The 27,894-nt window shown below is 37.7% G+C and overlaps 1 protein-coding gene across 1 annotated transcript; it reads left to right on the top strand.

The window, feature by feature from the left end:
• LOC118688569 (endogenous retrovirus group K member 8 Gag polyprotein-like) lies at positions 1 to 22,992 on the top strand. The gene is made up of 4 exons (XM_036386226.1): positions 1 to 56; positions 14,561 to 14,716; positions 19,723 to 19,835; positions 21,197 to 22,992. Exons 1-4 carry the CDS (start codon positions 1 to 3, stop codon positions 22,990 to 22,992), a joined length of 2,121 nt encoding a protein of 706 aa, XP_036242119.1.
• The last annotated feature ends 4,902 nt before the right edge of the window (positions 22,993 to 27,894 follow it).

The following is a 27,894-nucleotide window of genomic DNA, read 5'->3' as shown; positions in this document are numbered from 1 at the left end:
ATGGAGGATTTGGAAGCACAGTTTGAGGAAAAAGCTGCACTGAGGACTGATGAAATGTAATGGCTCATTCTTGTGAGAATGGGTAAATTACTCCTCACCTTCGTGATTCCCCCTCACATAGCTCCAGCACTCAACTGGATAAATTGTTTCAAGAATTTAAATCACAGACAAACTTTATTTCTTTGTTAGGCTCGTTTTCTTTTCTTTCAACGACTTGAATTGACTCAATTCAGGGCACGAAGGGTGGGAGAGTCAGAGTGGGAATGGAGAAAGAGCAGTTTAGAGTCCGAGGGAGGAGGAAGATCCCCCCCTTTTGGTCATGATGAATTCATAGATCCAATTCAAGACCTAACGTCAAACTATCCCATGCTGTTATTTTGTGCAACAGCCCAACAGTTGTTTTCAGAAAAAAAAGAATTATTATTTATTGTCTTTATTTTGTTTTGAAGTTAAATGCTGAGTGTCTGTATTCCCTGGACTAGTTCTGGATAACAGTGATTTAATGGCCCTGGTCTGATCCATTTCACTGACTCTGACAGGTGACAGAATTCTCTGTAAGAGCATGGTTTCTGCTTTCTATCCCAACTTGCATTTCTGACACTGGCAGATTGCTTCCTTAAAAGATAATTTGCTGTGCACACTTTTCCATCACTTGAAGTCGTGTCTTGCACAAGTCATATTGTGACTCATAAAATACTGCAAATTAGAATTGTTAGTAGCCCGTAAGTTTAACCAGGAATGCGAGAAGTCATAAGTTTTCTAAAGAGTATAATCTGTGTATTTAATTAACAATGCTAAGGCACCTCTGATTTCAGAAGAAGCATTTTCTTTTAGTTTATTCAAGTGGTTAGAAATATGTATTTTGAATATCTCACTGTAATATGATAGAGTGTATATTTATTAATAGTATCTAAATCTGAAGAGATTCCAGGAAGAATTAAAATGCACTGTACAAAATACACTGTGTTCCCTTTTCTTTCCAATTTGCACAGTTAATTAGCAGAGGTGTATTTGCCTATTTGTATTGTTACAATGAGATTTATCCAGGTATCAAAAAGCTGAAAATCTAAGAATTAAGCCTTCTGGGATTTTGGAGATTATTTTATTTAAGTAATCTAAAACTGAGGTTGCTGCTATGTGTGACAATAGGATTACCTTTCTGCTAAATTAAATTACAGAGAGTTAAGTCTAAAATCAGAATTAGACATACATATTTGTTTCAACACAGAGAATTGAAAAATGCAGGAAGATATTTGATATTTGGAAATATTAAAATAGAATATTCACCAGCTCACTCTGAGAATGGTAGTCAAAGTGTTTTTAATACAATTTTCTGCTAGAATAAAGGATTCAAGGATTACTTAATTTAAAGAATATCAACATTCTTTAGAATATCAAAGCTAGGGAAGATACCAAGGAAAGACATCTAAATGAGTATAAAAACATTCCCTAGAGGCCTGTGGAAGTACTTGGAGAAACATCAACCTGTGAAGAAAAAGCAAATAGAGCTCACTGTGCCTAAACCCCCAGTGCTTGGTCTGTGGTGCAGACACCTCAAACAAGCTTGGAGAAAGTCCCAGGGTAGAATTGTGGGGGACAACTTTTCACCTGCAGTTCAATTAACAACCAAAACCAAGTTTGAGCATGATTGATGTGATAGTGCCAAGTATCAGATTTTGTACTCTTTTAATATTTCCAAATACCAAATGTCTTCCTGCGTTCTTCAATTCTCTGTGTTGAAACAAACATGTATGTTTAATTCTGATTTTAGACTTAACAGTCTGAACAAAATAAAATTGACAATTTAGCACAAAGGTAAGCCTATTGTCACACGTTAGTATTTTTTGTTCTATGTGTTAACTTGATTTGAGCTCAGCAGCACTATGAATTCTCTGACCATTCAGGTGAGATAATCTACCTTAAAAAAAAATAAATTAAGTGCACATAGCTGTAGAAAATCACTAGGTAATTTGCTACCTAGGAAGTAAAAGCAGATGGTCATAAACCCCATCTGCCAATTTGAGATCCAGTGAATTTTGTAGAAAGATCAACCCTTATTTAAAGACCTCAAATCACAGACAAATAATAAGTGTTTAAAATAGGCAATTTACCTTCATGATTAAGACTGTGTGTCCTATTTGCATTTGAACTTCAGCCTTTGGTAATATCCAAGGAGTCAAGTTAGGTGGGTAGGAGATTTGGGAAGTGATTACTCTTCAAACAAGATGGGACACTTTTTGTTGTTTGAAAAGGGGAAGAGGTTAGCTCTCTTTACTTGACCCAAATTGTTTTAATAACTTATATGCATATAAATAATTATGAATAATTTATTAACAAACAATGCAGTAATAAAGAGCATGGCCATTTCAAGGGAAATTTGCTCAAAGAGAAGTTGAATACATTATAAACTCCCATGGTTCTGAAAAGTCTTCTTGGGCAAGTCTTAAAGTGCATTCTTATAGGGAAGACAGAAAAAACATCAACCTTCAAAACTGAATGTGTATAAAATTGCATGCCAGCATGGGGCATTACATTAACAAATAAATAAAACATAGATTTTTAGAATATACCCTGCACATTTCCAAATACTTTTGATGGACTATAATTTCTAAGCGGGAAGTTTTGACTATTGTAAATTGTATCACTAGATGGCAGTAATAGCCAAGTGAAATGAAACCATGTAAAGACTCTCAGGGTTTTATTTTGAATTCAATTTCTTAATATCAATTCTAGATTTAAATCCTTGGTATAGTTCTGTGTCCAAACCCAGGCCAGACATAAATTATGCCCTTTTAACAGGATGTGACAAATTATCATAAGATACTACAAAAGGCCATTTTCAATGCTTTCTAGAACTTTGGGGGTCCTAATAGAGTCTTCAAACTGTTCAGTTTTGTTGGTGTTTAAAAAAACACAACAACAAAAATACCCAGGACCCAGTGCCCAAAGTGGCTGCTTCTGAGGTATTAACACTGAGAGCCTAAAAGGCAGGAAATGAGCAAGTGAATATAAATTGTTGTAAGACAGAGGCAGATGGAGTCCCAGAACCTTACTGGGAGACATGCAAATCAAAACAACTAAAATTGTGTCCATTTGTAGGATTTTGAAATTATTTTGGCTGTTCTCGGACAGCCAAGAAGACGCTCAATCTAAACCAACGACCTGATTTGTAACAAATTTGTAATTGTGTAGACTACAGGCTGGAGAATTCATAAAACAAATGCTTCATTCCTAGTCTCCCATAGAGCAGATCCTCTGTGTGCTCAGTCACACACAGCATCTCAATTTTTGTGTTACTCACAATGATTCAACACTGACACAGCACCCCTTCTTCCCAGGTTCTATGCACAGTATCTCTGTGTGGGAGAGATGAAATAATATTGCCACTTTCCTTTCCATATGTACTTGAATAGCAGTGAAGATAAGAGTTAGCTTTGGCCTCTCTGGCTTGTATCTGAATTGTGCATTCTTCCACCAGCAGCAGTTGGAGTGGAACCAGCCAGCCCCAGCACAGGGAGTGGGATCAGCCCTGGAATGTCAGAGAGCAGCTGTTCTGCTGCCTCTGGTGTCTGCACCACGGGCAGATAAGGGAGAGCTGTAGAGGAGCCGAGCAGCACAGGGCTGAGATTCAGTCCCAAGTAATCCTGGAGTCAGCAAAAATTCTGGGCTTTCCTCTGGGTTTTCTATTAACAACATACAGAGCTAAGAAAGATTTTTTTTCCCTTCTCCCCCACACCCCCTTAGAAGAAGTCAGATATATATACACCAGTTAGCTCTGCAGCAAGGTGTTATGCTGACATTAAACTAAATTGCAGATTCTTTTACTGTTTCTGTCTTTTTCAATAAATTTAGTGGGAGGATGCAATTACTATTTATAATTATATTCATTAGTTTAGTTGTTCTCATTCTGAGAATTCTGTAATCAAACCAGATAGGTCTTTTGTATTTAGTGTCCATATTTAAAAATCATTATGGACATCAAAGTCAAAGAACATATGCTTCTTGACATATAGAAAAATCAGTTTATTTGGTCCATCTGAGTAGCTGTCCTATTCAAATACTGTAATATTTATTACTCAGAAGAGAGTTTAATTGGATTTTGCTCCAAAACATGTTTTACATTAATGTTATAGTGTGCAAAGTTTTTCTGCTTATTGTAGGATCTCTGGAACATTAGGTTAATCTTTTACAAATGCTTGTGTTGTTAGATCTCTGCTTTATGTAATTCACAGATCCAAGCTGAGCTTCTTGAGAAGAGCTGAACTCAGCCAAGGAGCTGCTCTCATAAAAGTTAAGAAAACTGAGAGTGCAGCACAATAAGCTATTGTTGAATGGACTTCTGAAAGCAGGAAGGCATTCTGCCAAGTCCAGGTAAGGAGGATCTACACAGATATTTCTCCCCTCCCCCCTACAAAACACAGTGTGTAATTACTAGCACTGAATCTAGCAGCAGAAAGTAACAGTTCAGTTTCAAACTGCAACTTGATTAGACTTTCAGTGTTAAAATTAAAGCTGTGAGAGCCCAGGAAAATCTGCCAGCTCAGCTAACTCCTGGTTTGTTTGCTTCAAATAGGGTTTTTGCTACTCCTTTTGCCATTATTATACTGAACTTAATTAAAACATTGAAAAAATAGAACAGATTTCAGTTATCTTGAGGTCCCTATAAATTAAAGCAGCAAGAGATAGGTGAGAATAAAAAACACATAAGAGAGAGAGAGGATCATTTGCTTTTGAGATTTAAAATGCATAAATAAAACTCTTTTTATACAAGAAGCTGCATGTCTGAGCCCAAGAACCTGAACTACAATTATGTTTTGTTTTGACATTGCAGTTTACTTTGAGGAAAGGATAATTTTGTTCACATTTAAATATTACAAACTTAATATAAACTTGCCATGCATCTGTCACCATAGGGTCTTAAATTATTTTGCTTTTCATAGTGACCTTTGTTATAAATTTTCAGAGTTTTACTTAAGGACAAATGGACTGTTTCATGTCTGCTCTAATTTGAGTTACACGTTGCACTATCTGTTGCTTTACTGTAACAAAGATATGAAGAGTTTAGTATTATTTATTCAATTGTTGAATTCTCCACTGGCATAGAACTCATACTGCAAACAATAATTAGTAAGATGAAGCCAGTTTGCATTGGCTCTTATGTGGAAATTATTAGTCTGGATGTGTATTATTTCCAAAGAAGCTGTTGAAGAGATTATGTAATGGCCTATTTTCCTGAATATTTTTGCCATCAGCTCTGCATGAGTGGCTCAGACCTCAGAAGCAGAAGAGTTTTAGAAGATGAGTTTTCTTAGTTTGGTTGCTTTGCTGGCAAAGCAAGGTAAGTAGCTCAAGGCAGAACAGTGCAGTAATTAATCACTATTGCATTTGGCACCTGATTTCGCATGGCTATATCAGGATAATCTTGCATTCTCCCATGCAAGACGACTCTCCTGATGTGTAAACAACTGACAGTTTGCAGGTTATTGTGCCATGAATGAGTGAAATCCCGGCAACAAAGAAATCATCCCCAAAAATCTCGGCGGTCCTTTCTGTCAGGGTGTTGCCGCTAGGTGCCAGTTTCATTTTGTTAGTGATAAAGAACAAATTGATGTTGTGTGGATGCCTTTTAAACTAGAGATAGGGTCAAAGGAGGCGAGCACAAAGGAAATTAATGCTTGGGTGTTGCAGTCCCGGAAACTTCTCTGTTTCTGCATTGAAACTTCTGAGTTTAGGCACCCAAATTAGGCACTTCATATAATAACTCCTGTTAGTTCGTATAATAACTCCTGAAAATTAATTTTGCATCTGTTTAGCTTTTTCCTGGCCTGATGATCACACACACCAGCTATTTGTTATCTATTCTGCTTCTTTACAGAAGAAACAGAAACAGCTGCCTTCTGGACTATGTAAAATGTTCTTTCCCTTTATGGAAAGACCTTCACTTTTTTGTGAGGCTGAAATGCCTTTAAATCTATCTAGCTGAAGGTCAGCCTCTTAGCACTGGTTCAGCATGCTTACAGGCTCTTCCTTCCAGCTTTAAAGTTGCTGTCAAGTCCTTTATCACCCTGTTACCTTGGAATCTGCCTGCTGGGGCTGTACTGTTCTTGCAGCAAATTTGCATGACAACTCTTTTTCCCAGGGACTTTGTAATTTCTTTCGGTACTTTTAAGTAAGGCCAAAAATATTGAAAAGCCTTGTGCCAATTTAGTCTTCCCAAGAGAAAGCTTCCTTACTCCCTACAAATATTGGTGACTGGCTGTCCCTGCAACTCAAATCTCTTTTTGCTGTTATCTTCATTTGGTTTTGGTGCAGCTCATTTTCCCGGCCCAGATTGCAGAAAGAAGCCATTACACTCTCGATGCCAAACTTTTGCATTCTCTGTCATCTCACTAGGAAATTAGGATGAGCAGAACATAAGTCATGGGGGAAATACAGGAAACTGAAACTTTCAGGTGGAGGAGGGTATGAATTTGGCCTGAGCTGAGCCTGAGCAAGGGGAGAGAAAGATATTTCCATAAGTGTTTGTTTAATTACTTATATTTCCTTTTTCCCAATTGTTGGAAAAGATGAAAATTTGACAAGAAAGTTTCACAGATATGTATACTTGGCAGAAAGCTCTCTGAATGTACAACCTGAGAACGGGACAGAGATGGAAGCAAGTTTTGATATAGAAGAACAATAGATGTCTAAATTGACAACTGCTGAGCCAGTCGTTACTGGACAGCTAAGAAAGCAAAGGTTAAGTCGAGTTGGAAGGGGTTTTATGACTAGAGCAAAGGATATATTGACCACAAATAAAAAAGATGTTTTTACCAAGCAGAAAGAAGTCTTAGGAAAAGCAGAAAGATACCATAGGCAAACAAACATGCTGACGTGGCAAGTAGAAAAGAGGTCTAAGAATTTTCCACTGCAAGAAAACTGAAAAACAACTTTAAGCTTAAACTGTGACATACTAACTCATGTGATTGGATAGTAATCACCATAATATGATAATGATTGTAGTTATGATAGGCTGTAGGTGATAGTAAAAGTATTGTATATGATGCTGATTGGTTGTTATGTATTAAGATGCTCAGCAAAGAAAAATATATAATGTATTGGAACCAGAACTAAAGTGGCTTCAGGCTTGCCTAAAAGCTGCAGCTGACTGCTGTAGGAGTGGCTCTGTCACCCAGGACCCAAGACTGCTGTAACATCTCCTATACAATAAACAGCATTTGGAAGAGCTGCCTGGAGTCCCACATCTCTCATCTCAGGCTCTTACACCCAATATTTGAATCAGTCATTGTAAGTTTGTGTTAACTGGTAATAACTTAAGTTAAAATAAATTCCCTGATTGTTAAGACTGTTTTGCCTATGACTATTTAATTTCTTTAGATCTTGAGTCAAATTCCACAAGGAAATGTGAGTTCATAAATTCTGCTATACTTTTCTTTTGCTGCCTAGTTTGCCTGGGATACCCCAGCAGTACAGAGCTGGAGACAGCTGGGAGCAGCTATTCCTGGATGCTCATCTGTGAATAATTCCTGTCTGTTTCCATCCTCGGGCTAACCCAAACCTCTGTTCTCTTGCCAGGGTACAGAACTGAGAGTTTCAAACAACTTTATGCTTACTTAGTTGTACTCTAGGAGTTGTCTCAGGTGACCTTCCATTCTGTAAGTACATTATGAAATCCTAATCACCAGGCAAAGTTTTCTGCCTTGAATCCTAATTCTCCACTGCTTTGCACCTCAGCTATTAATTTGCACATATGCAGAGTGACATCAGGTGTTAAATGAAACCAAATCAGTTTGGTAACAGATTGCATACCTTCTGAATAGTTGTAAATTATTGTGATGAAATTTAAAGGAATAGGGAATTGAACCCTTTGTGGCAATTTAAAGTGATTTTGTCTGATTGCTTTCACATCATGTGGAAATGATGAAATGTTTTTTTCACCTGTCTTTAATAAAGCATCTACGTGTATCATCAGATGAGAGCAGCCAATAATTTAGGATCTGAAATTGTTGTCTTTCTTAAGATATTAAGAACAGTATTAGTTCTTCAAAGAAAATATTTCTATTTAAATAATGGCAGTTCAATATGAGTGCCAAAGTTTTTGTGAAAATCCCTTTTTTTCTGAGATAATGACCATTGATTACTGAATGGGAGCAGTATTCTATGTCTTCCAAAATTAATATTGGCTGTGTTCTGATGAGTAAATCACACTAAATGCTAAATTTTATATGTACTGTTATTAATATAACTTTCAATATTGTTTTAGAAATCAACAGCTATTGAAAAAAGCATTCACAGAATCATGGAAATATTGGTTGGAAAAGATCTTTGAGGGTCAGCTAGTCCAACCTCTGTGATACATGAAGGGACAAGATTCACCAGCAGAGAGTGAATTTGAGATTTACTCAGAAGTGCTCAGTGTGTTATCTTTACTCCTAAGAGCTTTTTGTTGTTTTTTTTTTTTTTTTTGCTTGCAGCTTACAGACATAATCACAGTCCCACCATAAATCTGTCCTCTTGACATTTTCCATTGTTCTCTCCAAAGTCATGCTAAAGGAGCATGAAGATTGTACAGTTCTGTGCTGATGTAGAAGCAGAAACTCCAGCTCTGTTTCACGCTGCTGCTGGTGCTCTCTGTTTAACTCTTTCCTCACACCAACACCTGTACCCCAATAAGCTTCCTGCTACCAGACTATTGCCAACCCTAAATAGCCAGCAATGGCTTCTTAATGCAAAAAGAGGGCATATAGGGAGCCAGACTAGGCACCAAAGATGCTACAGAAGCATTGCTTAAGGACGAGATCCCTCAAGCCAGGCTTAGCTGGAGCTAACACTGGGTAAGGACATAAGGAGAAGCCATAACTGATCCTACCATTACAGCAGTAACAAAAGGAACTGTAGGTCTGTTGATGAAAGGATCCAGTCCTGTATGATGATATTTTTCATTTGCCTGTAGTTGTCTAAGCAACAGCATAAGCATTCTTTATAGCTAGATTCACAATGCAGGATTGCATTAATTAATTAAAGAGAACTAAGTTATTTTATCTAATTGTTTTACAATCTGCTTTTAATTTGCAATATCACGTTCTGCCTATGACAGTAGGACCAGAAATGGATTTATGAAGTTTTCCTTTTCCCTAGTCCTTTTTTGCAACAAATTATACCTCAGGTTATAATAACACTCCACATAAGAGGGAAAAAAAATTGCTGACAGTTATATGTTTTCTGTTGGTTCTAGGCAATAGCTCACAAAACTTCATCAGGTTACAGCCAACTCAGTGGGACAGATGTGCATTTTCATCAGGTAAGGATGTCACTCTCAAGAAAACAAACCTACAACAAGCCTCAAGTTGCCAAGCGATAATGCATTAACAGATTTTTATTTTGACTTTCAGATATTTTATCATTAAAACAATTAAATCAAAACAAAGTAGTTCTACAAAGTACTCGGCATTCATTCTGAATCTCTTATCTACTATTATAGGTCCTTCCTCTTCCTTAAAAAGGAAGCCATGCAAACACCCTCTTTAGTACTCAGACCACTTTCTCAGAGTTTTTTGTCCTAAAAGAAGGTGAAGAAGCAAAATTGTCTTGGAGTCTGGAAATAAAGCCTTTCTCCTTGTGTTTATGCAAGCTGTATTATCATTCCTTTGTTCCTTTGCTCCTGTACTTGGAAATACTTGAATTTTCCAGTGATGGAAACATATTGGCAAATATGTGGAATTATTGTTAAAACAGAACCCCAGAAGATATTTTTTAAATAGCTACAGTAGTTTTTTATTGTTTCCATCGTTAGAGCTCAAGCCTGTGGGAAATGACTTTCAGCAGTTTTTGTGTACATATTTGCTCCCTCTCCCTGTCTTTGTGCTTGCTCGTGCTCTGTCTCTCTCTGATACACACTGTTAGCCTTAATTAGAGAAAAAAGCCTGAAAGCTTTGAAAAATAAATTATGGAAACTGAAAGGTGCATCGGACAACAACAATAACAGGCTTCTTAATTGGTGATCTGGGGGCTGGAGCACCTTTCCTGTGATGGCTGAGAGAATTGGGCTATTCACCCTGGAGAACACCAGCACCAGGTTTTGCACTGCCTGCAGGCAGCCTACAAGAAAGCTGGAGAGGGACCTTTGACAAGGGTGTGCAGTGATAAGAGAAGGGGGAGTAGCTTCAAAGAGAGTAGGTTTAGATTAGATATTAGGAAGAAGTTCTTTACTGTGAGCTCGGTGAGATGCTGTTACAGGTTTCCCAGAGAAGCTGTGGCTGCTCCATCCCTGGGAGTGCTCAGGGCCAGACTGGATGGGCCAGACTGGTTCAGTGGAAGGGGTCCCTGCCCATGGCAGGGGGGTTGGAACTAGACAATCTTTGGGTCATTTCCAACCCAAACTGGTCTGTGATTATATCTGTTCTTTATTGATAGATGTCATCACTATCTTTTAGGTTTTGTGATGTAACTAGTCAATGTTTATGCTATTTATCAAATACTGTTTGTGATAATTTTTATAAAGTGCTCCAGACAAGTCCCCATGTTTCCATTCTCTGACAGTGTTGTACAGACAATGACTGAATGATCTCAGTTGGTTAGCACTTAATTCTGTATTCTTTATTCAGTTTGTGACTGAAATGTGAGCATAGTTTCTTATCTGTGCATCATGGAAATCACAGCTCACTTCTAATTTGTCCTAAAAATGGAAGGCCAGAATTATTTGGAACAAAGAAAATCAAAGATGTAATGAACGAATGTCATTTTCATCTTGCAGGGAGGAAAGAAAATTAACTGGTAAAGCTACCAAGGGTGGATATTACAAGGAGATACCACTAGAAGAGGCCATCTGAACATCTAAATATGTGGCCCAATACCTGTAAGACTAAGCTGCTAGTAATAGTTTAAAGTCTTCAAATGGATAACTGGCCCAAACTTAATAAATGCTTGAACTTGCAGGGTGCTACTAAAGGAAATATTTTAAAAATTCAAAGCTGAAGTATTAAAAATTTTAGGACCACAGGTATATTCTTGTTAAAATTCATGCATTTTGCTGTGAATTTCAGTGAAAACAGATTCAAGCATTTTTGTTTCTTCTGTTTAATACTGGTTAAATTAATCCTGACAATGCAACCCTCATGCTTCTATTGTTCTAAAACTACTTTCAATATGAATAAATGATTGAAGGAAAAAAATACACAGGTATTTAGAAGGCAAATACATTTGAAAAACGGTCTTATACCCAGTACAACAAAACCATGGACTCAGTGCAGCAAGTTTTCTGTCTGTCACTTAAAAGAAGTTTGCTAGTTCCAGAATCTGCCATGACTAAGTGCTGTCATTCCTCATCAAGTCTATCTCTGAAACCCCAAAGCTCAGAAAAGACAAGATGACTGTATTGTTAGAAAAGCCCCTGAGGGTGTTTGGGTGAATATCAGACTCTGAAGGGCAGCTTAGTTCTTCTGGACAAGTAGTATCTTTCAGGCCTGTTTTTCTAGGGGTTAGCATGGATCTCCTTACTGTGGGCTTCACAGCAGATAAAAACATCCTTCCAAGAGTCAATGAGAAATTTTAAATAAAAACATGACAACATAACTTAGAGGAACTCTTGGCAGAACCTGGCAGCTTGATGTAATTTGAGTATTTGAATGAAGATGTCAGTTGACGTGCAAGCAGAGCAGAAAGTGCTGCCAAGACAAGGTTTGGAGAAATCTCCTGTAGGTAAATTCTGCAAGACATCTTCAGAGTGGTGAATTGTCCTACATGAAGGGACAAAACCCACCAGCAGAGAGTGAATCTGAGGTTTATTCAGAAGTGTTCAGTGTGTTATCTTTACCCCTAAGAGCTTTTTTTTGGTTACAGCTTACAGACATAATCGCAGTCCCACCATAAATCTGTTCTCTTGACATTTTCCATTGTTCTCTCCAAGGCCATGGTAAAGGAGCGTGCAGGGTGAACAGTTCTGTGCTGATGTAGAAGCAGAAACTCCAGTTCTGTCTCAGGTACAGCTGTCCTGAGACGCTGCTGCTGCTGCTGCTCTCTGTTTAACTCTTTCCTTGCACCAACACCTGTACCCCAACAGGTAATCTTTTCAAGTGCATTTAGACCTGGTGAAAAGGAAAGAAAAAAAGCAATGTGGAAGACTTTGAGCCTACAATAAATTCATATAGGACATTGGGAGAGCAAGAGAAACAATGGAGACACCTTATAAATTTGTATCTGTTCAAGGTAATAGTGGAGGGTTTGAGATCTGCTTTGGTTGTTTTGTTTTGTGGGGACTGTGGTGGTTTTTTTGGTGTGTGTTTTGTTTTTGCTGCCTTCTTGAGGAGACAGGGCTGATGTGGCAATGCTGTCCCTGCTTCTCTTCATCTGGTCATTGCACCCATAAAAACTTCTGAAATTATAGCTATTTTCAAGCAAATTTGGAATATACTTCAATTCCTATGAGATCTGTGTCACTCACATGCTGGAGATTTATTCAAAATAATGTCACGCTGAATGAAAAGCAGGTAGAATATACCTGGCTCTTTGGAATAAGGGTGAGGTTCTTGAGGTGAGTAAAGCCTTGTAGGGGAGTGAAGCATAAAATTCTTAGGAGGGTTTCATTACTTCTGCTGTTTATAGATCAATTTATTTTTCTTTGAAGGTTTTCTTACATTCTGTGCAGCATCTAGGAAGGGAACTTATAAACTTGTAAGATCACATCCTTAATGTTGCAAAGAGATTGTCTTTTAAATACTTGGAAATAGAATATTTGGATTATAATCCTTACTGCCGTGTTTGAAGATTGAAATTTCTTGAAATAAAACGTCAAGAAATACAAACTGTAGTGAACCATATTATTATTAAAGTCAAGAGGTGCTTGAAATTTTAATGCATTAACTAGTTCTGTATCGATTATCATATTTTTATAGCCTTAATACAAATTCATAGAATCCACAGATGTTTGTTGTCTGAAACATAGAATGACAGAACAGTCTATGCAAGAAATTACTTTGAAAGGTCATGTGGTCCAGTCTTTCATAGGAAAGGGAGCAGAGATGAGATTATTTCCAACCTGTCCCACCACATCTAGAAAACCTCCAGTGATGGAGGCTCTCCCATGTCTCTGGGGAGGTGGGTAGTGGCTGATTGTTCTCATTGGCTTAAAATATGAGATTGCTTTCAATTATTAATTATGTGTTTTACATACCAAGAAGATCTTTCAAGGATTAATTTCTTCCTTATAGTTAAAGAATTATTAGCTAAGTCTAATTATTCCAGCTATTATAAAGTTTAATAAATCTGTTAAATCCTCAGAAGTCTTAATTTATGATTCCCTGAACTCAAAAGTATTATAAGAAGAGGAATTTATTCCTTGAGTTGGAAGGTTTATTATTTCTTTAGAAAGGCTTGAGGAAAGCACAGAGGATTTGAAATGAAGACATGCAAAATTTGAATTTGAAATAGATGCAGTAGTTGGTAATACAATTATGTTTACACAGTTGGAATACCTTATTAAAGAGATGTCATAATGACTGTTTCCAGCAAGTGTAAAGTAATGGCTTGAGTAGCCATTTGATGTCATCCTGGTGCAACAAAATTTGTTTAAAAACCTTTGATTCAAACAGAATTACTGTTTTGGCGAACAGTTCTCTGCTAAGCTTAGCTTTTCTTTCTTAAAAATTTATTTAGTGTTATTTTTCCTGTCATGCAGAATCTTTTTAAGAAGCTTTATGACAAAATGCTTAGTATCTTCTTTTTTCTTTGACTTTAGATATCTGTAAATTTTTCGAGAAAATGTGGCTCACATGTCCCTCATGTAATTAGGTTGCTATGAACAGTTAGATTGATTTGGCCCAAATACTCTATTGATGTTATCTGAAAAATATGCAGCAAATCTTTCAAGACTCTGAGTGATGGTTTTACCTCCAAGATCATTCAGCTATGTTATGCCACTTCTGTCCTTTTCTTTTAAAACATCAATAATTTTACACAGGCAGTTATATTTTTGTCCAGGAAAAGTTGTTCTTTAATGTTTTGTTCTTAGCATCCAGCTTGATTTAAAGGGGCAAAAGGTCCCATTTGATCATTGTGCATGTTTTTGGTGAGAAGGGGAGAGGACAGAAGAGATAAACTTTAGATAACTTCATAGGATTCAGAACAAAATTTTATATGGACTTTCTCAGAATTCATTTTCTCTGACACTTATACCAGAATAAAATGTCCCTGATCTCTCAGCATCTTTCTCCTTCCACCTAGGCAGATACCCTAGATCAGCTAATTTTTTGCTATTTTTAAAATTTCCTCTGACTTGTTCTTTCCTCTTAACTCTTTGTGATCTTTATACTTTGGCTCAGCTCTGTGCCTGCTTGGCCCGCATTTTCTATCATACAATTCACTGTATTTTCCCACACTACTCCCCTGGAGTTGTAACACATGAGCTCTGACAGACTGCCCCTTTGTTCTTGTGACTTTATTTTATTTACAAGAGTTTACAAGTTTGTGTTGTCATTTGAAATTTCCACACCTTCTACAGCCTATTGTGTAATCTAGAAGATTATTTACAGTCTATGGATTTACAGAAGAACATCTTGTATTTCAGGTTGGAGGAACGAACAAGTGCATGTGCACGAGCTCACTGGCAATCTGGGAAACCCTCTCTGAGAAACTGTTATCCAGTTTCTGTACGTGTTTGTGATCCCAGAGCCTGCTCTGGCAGCTGCCTCGAGAAGATAAAGCTGAGACTGAAAGCATCCAGGTAGGTGTAAAGAAGTTGATTAAGGGTACAGTAGAACTTGTATAGGAACAAAGAGTTATTGAAAAGAGCAAGGATAGTTCAGTCTGAATAAGGTGAATAATAGGGATTTGATTGAAGTGAGAAGATTAGCAAGAAGTGACTACTGTCTTCCTTTTAGCTCTATCTCAATGTGTGAAGCAAGGAGATAAAGTGAAATTAAAGGCCAAAGGAATTTTTTTTTTCCTAGAGTAATCATTCATTGGCACTTGCTATTTCAGGAGGTCATTAAGGCAAGTCAGGAGCTGATCATAGCAGCTTTTAAGGGTTCATTAATAGCAATTAGTAACTTTTTTTTCCTTTGAGTAGTTTTCAGAATGGATAAAATAGATATGAGTTTAAAAGCAAGGACCCTGAGTACAATGGTAAATAAAAAAAATGGGCAGTATTTGAATTAAAGAGAAGACATTCAACTTGAACTTCCACAATTATGCATGGCCACAACAATGCTTTTGGTTGCCAGAGTGAGACAATATGGTTCTTTTCATCCAAGTTTATATATAAACACTCTTCATTTGCTATTCTCATTGACAACAATTTGGGCAAGATTCATCTGCTTGAACTTAGACACTTTCAGTGTATATATTTGCAAATGTCAACTATTATGTATATTTCAGTGAATGGCAACAGACACCCTTAGGGCATAGTTTTTCTTTTGCATATATGTCTACAATAGGTCAGATGAACTATGTTCTATAAGTGATTATTTCTTCCCCTGCTGCATATTTCGTCTAATTGAAAAAAAAAAACCAGACAATACTTATATGCAGGTAGCTACAATGTAAACATGAAAATTTAGGTGGAATGAATGTTATATCAATCATGGCTCACAGTTTCTCACAACTGTATTTCATAGTTGCAGTCTTGCAAAATGTTAAGAGAGATTATCTACAGACTCTTCTGCTTCTTCTTGGTGTCTCCATTCCATAAATTCTTTTATATTCCCTCCTGAGAAGGTGCTATTACATAACCATATACTTTTTATTATCCTTGCTGATGGGTTTTATCAGATATGTACGGAATCATTCCTCTGTTTTTATTACAAAGTTTTAAAATGGGACCATTTTTGGCCTGCTAAGATCGTTATACACAAGGCTTGGCTTTTTTGTGTTTTTCAGAATTAGGCAACAGTATGTTTAAATGATGTAAAGTCTCTGTCACTTTCCAGTTTCTGCTAATCCATGTCGATTATCTAATGTGGTTCTTATCTAATGATATTCTGCATACCCTAACTGAATTCTATAAAATATACCTCTGCTTCCTCAAACAGTAGTTGATATCTCAAGGTGTTCAACTGTCAAGCACAAAAGTTTAAAAGTTGGCATGTGTAAACTTAGTTAACTTTAGCATTTAGATGACTTTAAATGGTCAAAATTTATATGTCTGGAATGAATAGAACTTTGAAATTAGATGAGATTTCTTAGTCATAAAAGAGAATGAAAGCAGAGAATGACAAATTGATGCATGAGAAGCAATATATGAGATGTGGTTGATAAATTATCTTCTGATATGTTAATGAATTCCAGATAGACAAGTTCATAATATGATGACTTATTGAGATTTTAATAAAGTAAATTAAAAATTGAAAGGTGATCTGAATGAAAGAATCTCCAGGAATCTTTGAAAAAATAATCAGGAATTTGAGCTTTTAAAAAAGCGTTTTATAGACATTGACCTTTATGCTCACATATACACATATTTGCATTTTAAATAGATGCATCTGAAAAATCTACTAATTCTACACTGCTCCTTATACTTACATGGAAATAACAAATTCTATGATACTTACTTAGAAATATGCTCTGCATACTTGCATGCACTAAAAAAATCCATATTCAGTGCCAGATTCTTTTTGACCACAAAGAAAATCCTGCAGTTCTGTTTTACAATGATGAGTAAAGATAATACAGAGAAAGATGAAAAAAAACAACAAAAAACTTAAGCAAATATGTATTTATGATTAAGACTTCATTTCAGTAAAAACAAAACCTGTAGGTAGGATTTCTCCAAGGAAAACCAATTCTGTAGTGCTCTTTTTTCTGTTTTGCTTTCACAAAAGAAACACAAGAAACAATGTAGGAAAAAAAAAGAAACTATTGCTGTGGCAGGAAAAAGTGATTGTAGCTGTCAGTTCAGCCTGCTAGTCATTCTAATTAACTGGGTGAAACTTACAGAGCCAAGATGTGTCTTTGAAATCCAAGAGCAACCACCATGCCTTTATTTTTTCTGAAAAATGTTCTTAATGTTTCAGCATCTGATTCAGCACATTTGGTTGCTAATGTTCATATTATCGTTTTCTATCATTAAAGCATATTTTATAAAATAAATTTATTTGAGAGATAATTCCTATAATGCAGAATATTTCCAAAACCATCAGTATTGTAATTACATTAAAGTGAGTGTTTAAACACTGATTAATCTTGAGAGGTAAAAAATCATCTGCTGTATCTACAAACAACAATATAATAGATGAGATTGAAAACATTCAAATAATATATTTACATAACATACATGAGAAACAGTCCCCCACTAAATTTAATCTAGCAAATGTTCTCATTATACAATATGTGATTTTTTTTTCTTTACTGTTTAAGTCATTATTTCTTTTCTCTTTTAAAATTAGGATCTATTTAACATTTGTTGATTTACCCAGCATCAAAGTAAATCTCCATAATTTTAGCCTTTTCTACATGAAATTTAGACACCATTTTATATTTCCCATGTATGACAGGAATGCTTCAAATGCTTTTACTGTGGGGGTTTGAAATTTCTCTCAGTACAGAAATTTTGTTGAGTGTCTGCTTTTGGAATAAATTAATGCAAGACCTTTTTCTCTCTCTCAGATGTTCCCAGTAGTGAGGTATTCTACCCCTCCCTCCCCAGTATTGAAAGATATGGAGCCATCACATTTGAGAAATTTGGAAGAGGCTTTATCTTCTGCTCTGCTTGGCTTTGTTGTGTGACAGCAGGAAGTCAGATTGATAAACCACCACTGGTACACCAGTGCAGAGAACAGGTTTCCAGTCCCTGGGGAGGCTTTGCCCACAGCAGAGGTGTTGGCACAGTGTGGCTGTTCTGCCTGCACGGTCCAGAGATCTGCTTGGGGAATAAGAGTCCTGGTGTCTGCAGCAGTGGGTGCAGAATTCCATACACAAAGGATGCCAATGGTCCCCCATCAATAGAGGCATTGCCTGCAAAACAAGCGTGGGTTTTCATTTTTATTTAAAATTCTATAGCATCATGTAAAGAAATTGTTCCAGCAATACTTGTCTTTGTTTTTTGCAATGTTTTCCCTGGTTAAACATGGGACCAAATTAAGTGTTATGGAAGGAAGTCACAGTAAATTAACAGCTGGCTGGTAAGCCTGGAGCTTTAGAGAGAAAACTGCTCCTTCCTCCTTACAAAAAGCTTGGGTGGAAAAAAAGCAGTTTCTCTTCAGTTATTTGGTTGCTGTGATTGAGGTCAGGGCAAACTGAAAGAGATGAGAATTGGATGGAGGAGAGATTAGGATCTATGAGCAAACACTGCTGACTTCCAAAGAATAGAAGGAAATCTCACACTATCGTGTTTTACTAAGTGTCAGAGCACAGGAATTTGGTTGAGGATAAAGTAAACAATTATAATGAAATTTTTGCTTCTTAGCTCTTTAAAAAATTGATCTCTCATTTGTTGATGGGTTTATAAATGCAAACTTAATGTCATTCCCATCCATAATAGAACTGCTAACTTCTAGGTATTATTCATCAAGAAAACATACCCATGACAGCTATCAAATAAAACATTCATTAAATTATGCAATTTATATTTCATTCCTGTCTGCAGAATATCTGAAAGTACTGGAGCATTAATACAACCCTAATCTGGTTTATCTCCTTTACTGCATAAATGTATAACAAAGCTTCATGACTGAGTAATAGCAAAATCCACATGAAATGTGCACAATCTAAAGAGCTCTATAGGGCAGAGTTTGAAAATCTGCAGTTTCTGTTTAAATGTGTTGAACATATCTTCTTAAAGAATAATATGATTCATTAGAAGAAAAAAAAAGTAAGGAGCGTGTATCACTGATTATTATAAACAGAAGTGTACATTTCCCAGATAATAAAAAATTTCTGTTCACAGAGTTTGATCTAAATATTTTAAATGGATCTAAATATTCTAAATTCCTACCATAACCCAAATTCAGATTATAGTAGCAGAAGAATCTGGCTTTGAATTATGCCATATAGCATAAAAAAAAAAAAGAGGATCTCATGAGTAGATTATGGCCCTTGTGCTTTATAGCTGTTCACCTGACCACCTTTTGCATTATCTTTGATAGTGCAGATCCAGAAAATTCTCCAGCTGATAAACTAGAAATAGGAAGAGTGTGATCAGTCTCTCTCCCACTTTACCAGCTCCTATGTTTGAAGTTTGAGTGTCAAGTGGTCTTTTTTCCAGCTATTGGAAAATTGGGACTATATTAGTGTAAGTATCATGCCTTACTCTTTTTTAATTACAGCATGTGTTTATGTTTTCTGGTTGTAGATAGAGAAAAGCATGGAAATATGACACTAGAACACCCTGAAGGCTTGAACAATAGAGGGTTGTATCAAACTGACTAACATTAAGAAACCTCTGATTTTTCTTACAGTCTTGCATTTCTTTGGGACTGGTTTATTTTCCTAAGCTACCTGGGATGGCAAGTGGAGCCAGAATACTTCTGAACCTAGTTATTTTCTTGCCTGTTTTTGCATTGGGTCTCACAGGGCTGTGGTTTGGTTCCTGCACTTATTTGAAAGCACAATCTGACTTATTGAGAGTTTGAGAGGAAGATAGCCTGAGTTACCAGTAGCATAATTTATACCCAGCTGTAACTAAACAAGATTTGCAATTGCTTTCCCTCTATATGACTGAAGCATGTGATCAAACGGCGAGATTAGCTGAGACAAACCGCTGCAGATTTAATTTTTTGTGCTGGGCTTGGGCAGGAGCTCTGAAGAAGGTGCTGTTCCCCTGGATGCTGGTGAGGTGCTGTCCCTGAGGCTGCAGGTTGTGTGGGCAGCTACCGACCAGAGGCTGTGCAAGGACCTGCAGTCAGCTGGTAACTCCATTGCAATGGAAATGAGGCCATGCTGTGTTTGAATTCCCTGTGAGAATCACCATGCATATCTTTGTGAAATGACAGACAGATTAATGAAATACACGTGGCACTTTGGGCACCTTGCATAAACGATCTGTTGCCTGCAGCCGGTTCACTGTGTAATTTTGTGTTATTGTTGCAAGGAGAGATCAGCAGAAGGGAGTGTGACTCCTCACAATGTTTTGCTGTCTGGCTGGCTGCCTGGTAGCCCAAGGTTTAAGATTTTTCATGTTAATATTTAAAATCCCAAGAGGATTGCATCCCAAGTGCATTTTTGAGCTTCTGATGCCTGTATTCCATTTCAATCTTGATGGTTAGGAGGGAGAGATTTGGGGCCTGCGGGCTTTCTGAAATGAGCCAGCTGAGAGTATACAGTATCTTCTCCTCTGGAGTACTGGCCATGTGGAATTTTTCCCTCCAGATCTCAAATGTGTGATAAATTTAGTATATTTAAAAATATGTTTTCCATCTAAGCTTTGCATGACAATAATATAAGTTGTAATTATTTAACTGTTACTAGTTATGATTTAAAGTAGCAGACTAAGGAAGAAAGACTGGAAATATCCTAGTCTTATTAGAGTCATCACTCTTTGCCTTGGACATTGGTTATGAAATATTATTAATTTGACATTTTCAGCTTACTTTCCAGTACTTTTAAGAATCTCTGAGAGGCTTTTATGATTGCTTATTTTAAATCATAAGACATTAAGTACTTCAGACAAATAAGATTTTTATGCTCTTCATTTGTAGAATGCACAAAGGTCAGCTACTAAGCATGCTGAGACTCTTTTGCTAGAGGTATCTTTATTACTCTGTCTGTATTTCATATGCCTGTCATAACTACAAGAGGAGTAAATCCAAATTCATCCCTAGATGTGGGGCAAGAAAACAACGCTTAGTAATAAGAGAGCAAAGGCGACTCAGCTAAGAAGAAGGACTGTTCAGTCAAGGCAGGAGAGATGTAAAAAAGTTTCTAAAATGTGACAGGTAGTAGAACCATGGTAGTTTGTAGAAAAAAATCTAATACAAGCACTTATTTTAAGAAAAAAAAAGCTGATGTGAACATTAGGAACGTGATCTATTGGTTAGCAGATGCTTGAACAGTTATACTTATTGGCTATCCAGGAGTGTGTTTCTCTAATCTGATAGTGAAAATATTATAACAGCTGCATACACTTTTAATAAATGTTTTCTAGTTATACTGTGCCTGGGGACCGTGCATCATTCCTACACCACAAATGGCTCCCTGACCAGGGACACACAAGCTCCTAGGCCATCCTGGACCTCCAGCATATCCTGACTGTACCAATGGTGGCCTTCAGGGATTGCCAAGGATGGCCTTTCGTCACTGCCTAAGGAACAGGTTAGCCTTGCAACCGGTCGGGAAAAGTTCCCCATAAAAATGGGCAATAATATCAGTAAACTGGAAACTCTCCATAAAGACTGTTTACTGCATATTACAAAGGAACAAGGGTATAAAATACAAGAAAGAAAGCTTATACAACTCCTTATATGGGTGAAAACTTACTGTCCTTGGTATCCCCCCGATGGCTCCTATGACCTCGAGCACTGGAAGCGAGTGGGGGAGTCTCTAAAGTCTCATCAATTAGACAGTCATGAGGTTAATCCTGATGAATTCATTACGTGGCTGATTGTTTATTCTGCACTACAAGCTTTTCGCGATTCGGAAGAAATATTACACCCAGCCGTAAATTTGTCTGCAGACACTTCCCATGCACTCACAGCACCACTTTCACGTCCTGATTCGGTTGTTTTGCAAGTGGAGGAGGGAATTAATGGGGAGGAACCGGAGGGCGATCTCGTGAATCTAAGAGCTATTGATCTAAGACAGGAATGTGATTTATATCCTGCTATAAAGCCACAGCCACTGAAACCTATGGCTGCATCACCATCTACTGACACAAAGGTGCTAAAACAGCAGTCATGTCTCCCACCCTATGACATGTCTCCCTTAAGACATGTGACTGATAATGAACTTTCGCTGTCCCCTGAGCCAAAAAGCTTTTTAGACACCTGCCGAAGACAAGCATTAGATCAAGGGGATGTTGAATTGCTCCATGCTCTGCCCACGGTCTATCAAGGCAATCAGCCTCATCATGAGCAAATTTCTTATGAAATGGTTAAGGAATTAAGAAAGTCTGTGAAAGAAAATGGTCTGCAGTCTTCCTATACGATGAGACTTGTAGAAGCTATAGCAAAAAACTATGTTATGTTACCTGCTGACTGGAAAGCTTTATTTAAATTGATTATGACAACACGACAATATTTGCTATGGTGTGCAGAGTATGAAGAGTTATGTGAAAACCAAGCGCGGGCGAACATGGACACTGGTAATGCTGGAATAACAAAGGATCATTTGGCCGGGACTGGAGCTCAGACAACCATAAGAGATCAGTTAAGAATGCCCCCAGAGACATATAACCAAGTGAGGGGGCTGGCTATAAGAGCTCTGAAGAGAGTGTCGGACATTAACAGAACTGAACCTGGCTTCTACACCATAAGGCAAGGACCCCAAGAACCCTACATTAATTTTATCGATCGCTTGCAAACAGCTGTGAACAGGCAAATTGATTTACCAGCTGCAGCAGAAGTTTTATTGAAATCCTTAGCCTATGAAAATGCTAATACTGACTGTCGTAAAGCGCTCAATCAAATAAAAACCAAACCTGGTACTTCCTTAACTGACTTTATCAAAACTTGTGCACATATTGGTACAGAACAATACAGAGCAGATCTACTAGCAACTGCCTTAGCTCAACAGCTACAAGTGGCTCGGGCAGCAATTAAATGCTTTGGCTGTGGAGAGGAAGGCCATGTGAAAAAGCAGTGCTCAAAGAATAAGCAAGGGAAGAAAAAGCCTAGTAAACTGTGCTTCAGATGCAAGAAAGGTTACCATTGGAGTAATGAATGCCATTCTAAGTATGACAAAGATGGCAAACCTCTGCCACAGCGGCAAAAATTGAAGGGCGGAGTGAAATCCAGTGCCACAGAACAAAACAGGATCCAGGCACAGCAAACCCACACAGCTCAAGTTACATCAGGAGAACCCCAGGCAGTGCCAGCTTGGACTTGGCAGTTTCCACCACAACCAGAATAAATGACACATCAGTTCACCTTACACCTACCAGCTTAAATGGATCCCTTCCTTTTAAATGCCATGCATTGCTGCTCTGGAAAACTTCATCATCTAAAAGTCGACTTTTTATTTTATTAGGAATCATCAACTCTGATTCTAGGGGTGAAATAAAAATCATAACTTGGACTCTTAACCCACTTTGTACTATCCCAGCAGGAACATGCATTGCTCAGCTGATACCACACCCTCTATTGCCAGACATGCAATCAATACCATCTGTCAATGCCATCTGACTGGGGCACTGGAGGTTTTGGGAGTACCAGTACTCCCAACATTTGTTGGTCCAAGCTCATCTCAGTACAACAACTTTTCTAATCTCTGTAATAGATGGCAAGTCTTTTACAGGATTATCAGATACTGGAGCAGACATAACCCTCATCAGCAAACAGGAATGGCCACGTGAATGGCCCTTAACAACTCCAGCAGCGATCATCGATCATTGCAGGCATCGGAGGTCAGCACACACCACAGCAGTCAGCTAAAGAACTCATGATATAGGGCCAGAAGGGGAACAAGCACCTCTTAAACCATATGTACTTTCTACTCCATGTAGACTGTGGGGAAGAGATCTGTGAGATCTGTGATCACAGTGGGAACTGACACTGACAACAAGTCTTTAAAAGTGGTCACTGATGAGCAGGCGAGAGTTCAACTCCCATGGAACACATACTCCTGTGTGGATTCATCAGTGGCCCCTCAGAGGGGAACGGCTGCAACAAGCACAAAAGCTGGTCAAAGAACAATTGGATATGGGAAATATAGTCCCTTCCACTGGCCAATGGAACACCCTAGTACTTGTCACTCCAAAAAAGACTGGCAAATAGAGAGTCTTACAAGATCTGAGAGCTATCAAAGCAGTAATAGCCTTGATGGGTGCACAGCAACCCAGAATACCTAATCCAGCAATGATGCCTAAAACTTGGGAATCATTAATTATTGATTTAGAAGATTGTTTTTCCACAATTGCATTATACCCTGATGATGCACCTCATTTTGCTTTTTCCATTACCATCCTTGAACAACAGTGAACCCATGCAAAGGTATCACTGGGCTGTGTTACTGCAAAGGATGAAAAAGTCCTACAATATGCCAGCTTGTGGCCACAAGTGCTTTACAACCAGTGCAGCAGCAGTTTTCAACGGTTCTATTGTATCATTATATGGTTGACACACTGCTAGCAGCAGATGACTCTTTTGTATTACTATTTTGTCTTTTTGGGTCCTTCTCTTGACAAATTTGGTCTTTGTATTGCAGCAGACAAAGTTCAAACTGTCCCGCCTTGGAAATACCTGGGGTTTCTATCATTTGAACAGAAAATTGTGAACAGTCCATTGTGCTGCTGACCTCTATTAAAAAAGTACATGATTTGCAAAAATTATTAGGAACTACGAATTGGCTCAGACCTATCCTTGGTATCTCCACTGAGGAATTGTCACCCTTATTTAATTTACTTAAGGGAGACGCAGATTTACCATCTCCTTGTGAACTCAGTCCAGAATCCCGTGAAGCATTGCAAATTGTGAAAGATAAAATTCAGACATCCTTTGTATCCAAACAACAAGCAGAGTTACCACTGAGACTTTTTGTTATCATAGCTGAATTCCAACCATATGCATTAATAGCACAGTGATGTGATGATAACAATTGTGGATGCTAGAGTGGGTATTTTTACCTCACACATTTTCAAAAACAGCAACCACATTACTTGATGTGATTGTTAGATTTGTTTCCAGAGGACAAAAATTATACCAAACCCTACTTTTTTTTTTTTTTTTTCCTTTTATATCCACATTCCTTTGCCTGCAGATGCTTTTCAGGATATGTTCCAGGAATCATTATCTTTACAGGCTGCCATGACAGACTTTTTGGGAAACATTGTTAATTCTTTGCCAAAAAGTAAAGTTTTGCAATGTTTAAAAGACCTTTCTCTACAGTCACATTTTCTAATGTTGTCACAACCCCTGCCTGGAGGAAAGACAGTCTTTGATGGCTCTGGGAAAACTCAGAAAGCAGTTGTTGCCTGGAAAAATTCCACAGGGGATTGGGAAAACTCTTGTGATTTTTCAGCCAGGGTTGACAGAGCTAAGAGCTGTTTTAAAATAAGCCTTTCAACTGAATATCAGATTCCTTGTAAGTTGGTATTTTAAACCATGTTGAACATTCCTTTCCAAAGCGAGTGGACAACAAGAATTTTTACACTGTTATCTACTCTGTATGCTTATGTCCAATGCCATCTCAGTGTTTTTATGTTATGCATCTTAGGTCTCACTCATCTTTGCCTGGACCTGGGATAATGGCAACAGTTCCAAGTCAAATTACAGAGGCAAAGTTGTAGCATGAGTTCTATAATTAGAATGCAAAAGCTTTGAGTAAACAATTTAATCCTACATTTTCCTCAAAAAACAGACAAACGGTTCATTCTCTGATTGTGCACACTTAACACCTTTACTTACCAGACTAGGTACAAATCCAAGAGGATTATGTGTCAATAAAGTCTGGAAGGTGGGTGTTACACACGTTTCTTCTTTTGATACCTTAAAATACATGCATGTGTCAGTTGACACATATTCCAGATTTTTTATTGCCTCTGCTCATAAAGGGGAAAAGGGGAGAGATGTCATTAAGCACATGCTGTGAGCTATTGCTGCCTTAGGAGTTCCTGAGGTAGTGAAAACTGATAATGGTTCAGCATATGTCTCACAATCAATGAAAACATTCTTTCATTCTTGGGGTACATGTCACTTAACTGGCATACCTCATTCCTCAAGAGGTCAAACTGTGGTGGAATGCACACATGCCCTTTAAAAGAATATGCTTCTTAAACAAAAAACAGGGAATCCCCTTGGTGTAGCACCTCAGGAAAAATTGACAAAACAACATTTGTTTTAAATTTTTAAAATATTTCCAGATTTGTTAACAAAACAGCAAGTGAAAGAAGGTTTTCCCATAATGCTTTAACAGATTTTCAACCACCTGTCTATTATAAAGATTAGCAGAGTGGACAATGGCTAGGCCTTCTGCCTTTGTTAACATGGGGGCATGGATATGGCTGTGTTTCCCTATCAACAGGACCTTACTGGTTATCTGCAAAGAGCATCAAACCCACTGCAGAAGGAAGGATAGCTTGAAGGCATCACAATTTTAGTTTGGTAATCAGTTACAATGGGTTTAGGCACATCATATGTGCCTTTTTTGTCATCCTCAGTGGTTTCTCAAGGATTGCGAATGAAACATGGGTCCCACAACCAAAGATCAATGTTTGGCTCACATTGGCCCAAGCAATTAATCAATCTACGCTTTGAAATGGGTCACTAGGAGTGGTCATGTATATACAAACATGTCTAGCTGGCATTCCTTCAATGAAGGATGAATGGAACAAGTTATGCAATCAGAGTTACATGTGATTGTACAGCTCCAGGTAAGCATAGGTTGTCATGTTGATGTTTGGGAATATGGCAATGTAATGCTGGCCAGTCTGTGGGATGGTGTCTGGGCAATGTTACAGGCATGAGGAAAGTAAGTAACTTTCCTGCTCTCTCACTACAGCCTCAAGAACTGGATGTACTAGGCTCTATAAAACTCCTGTATGTTTTTATCTTAATTATGCTAACAATCCAAGCACAGACAACACAGGAGTTGATATAAGTGGCAGTGGCATTTACCATTATGCCTCTGCTGGTGCAATCTTACTACTCCCTCACAAGTCACATCAGGGACCAATGCAATAAGCCTGCCTGTAACATATTTTTAATATGTGGCAACAGAGCAGTGCAAGGCATTCCAGGTAAAGCAGTGGCAGGTCCATGTACTTTTGGTCATTTAACCATGTTTCATCCAAGTCTCGAAGCACTAACTAATTGGACACTATGACATAGGTGAAATAAAAATGATACTAATACTAAGTCATTTGGCCCTTCTTAACTCTGAGGTTGAATTCTGGAATCCTGCAAAGAGAGTTTTTAGTTCTTTAACTGCCTTTGTTGATACTTCATATGCCTTGAGCATAATTAATAAACTAGCCTGTTGGCTTGTGAAGGAAAGTAATGCTTTTTTAACAGGATCATTAACAGATGTTAACTCTGTACATCATGCAACACTGAAAAATAGAGCAACAATAGACTTTTTTGGCCCACGGACACGATGTGAAGACTTTGATGGAATGTCCTGCATGACCCTGAGTGACCACTCTGAATCCATTCACAAAAGCATTCTGGAACTGAAGAAACTGTCTGGAGAACTGCAACAAAAACTGGGATCGGATGCTTTCAGCCTGTTCTCCTGGTTGGGAAGTTTCAATTTTGGGCCTTGGGTTAAACACATAGTTGGTTTAGCTATAATGGGACTTAACAGCACTTTTGATAATTATGTTATGTTTGCCATGTGTCTTTTCTTGTATTCAACAGCTTATCAATCAGAACATAAAGCAGGTAATGCTTATGCAGACACACACTGTATTCACTTTGCAATGCTTAGTAAATAAAAGGGGGGGAGGTGTGGGGCAAGAAAACAAAGAACACTAAGGAAAAAGAGAACAAAGTCTGCTTGGGTAAGAGCAAGGACTATTCAGTCAAGGCAGGAGAGATGTAACAAAGTTTCTATAATGTAAAAGGTAGCAGAACCAGTAGTTTGCAGAAAAAATTCTTATACAAGCACTTGTTTTAAGGAAAAAAAGCTGATGTGGATATTAGGAGCTTAATAACTTACATTATTGGTTAGCAGGTGCATGAACAGTTATACTATTGGCTATCCAGGAGTGTGTTACTCTAATCTGATAGTGAAAATATTAAAAGCTATGTACACTTTTACTAAATGTTTTCTAGTTATACCACAGGTGGGGACCATGCATCAACCATACGTCACACC

This window comes from Molothrus ater, chromosome 8, assembly GCF_012460135.2.
Source record: "Molothrus ater isolate BHLD 08-10-18 breed brown headed cowbird chromosome 8, BPBGC_Mater_1.1, whole genome shotgun sequence".
Classification (NCBI taxonomy): domain Eukaryota; kingdom Metazoa; phylum Chordata; class Aves; order Passeriformes; family Icteridae; genus Molothrus; species Molothrus ater.
This window is presented reverse-complemented; position numbering and strand designations above follow the sequence as displayed.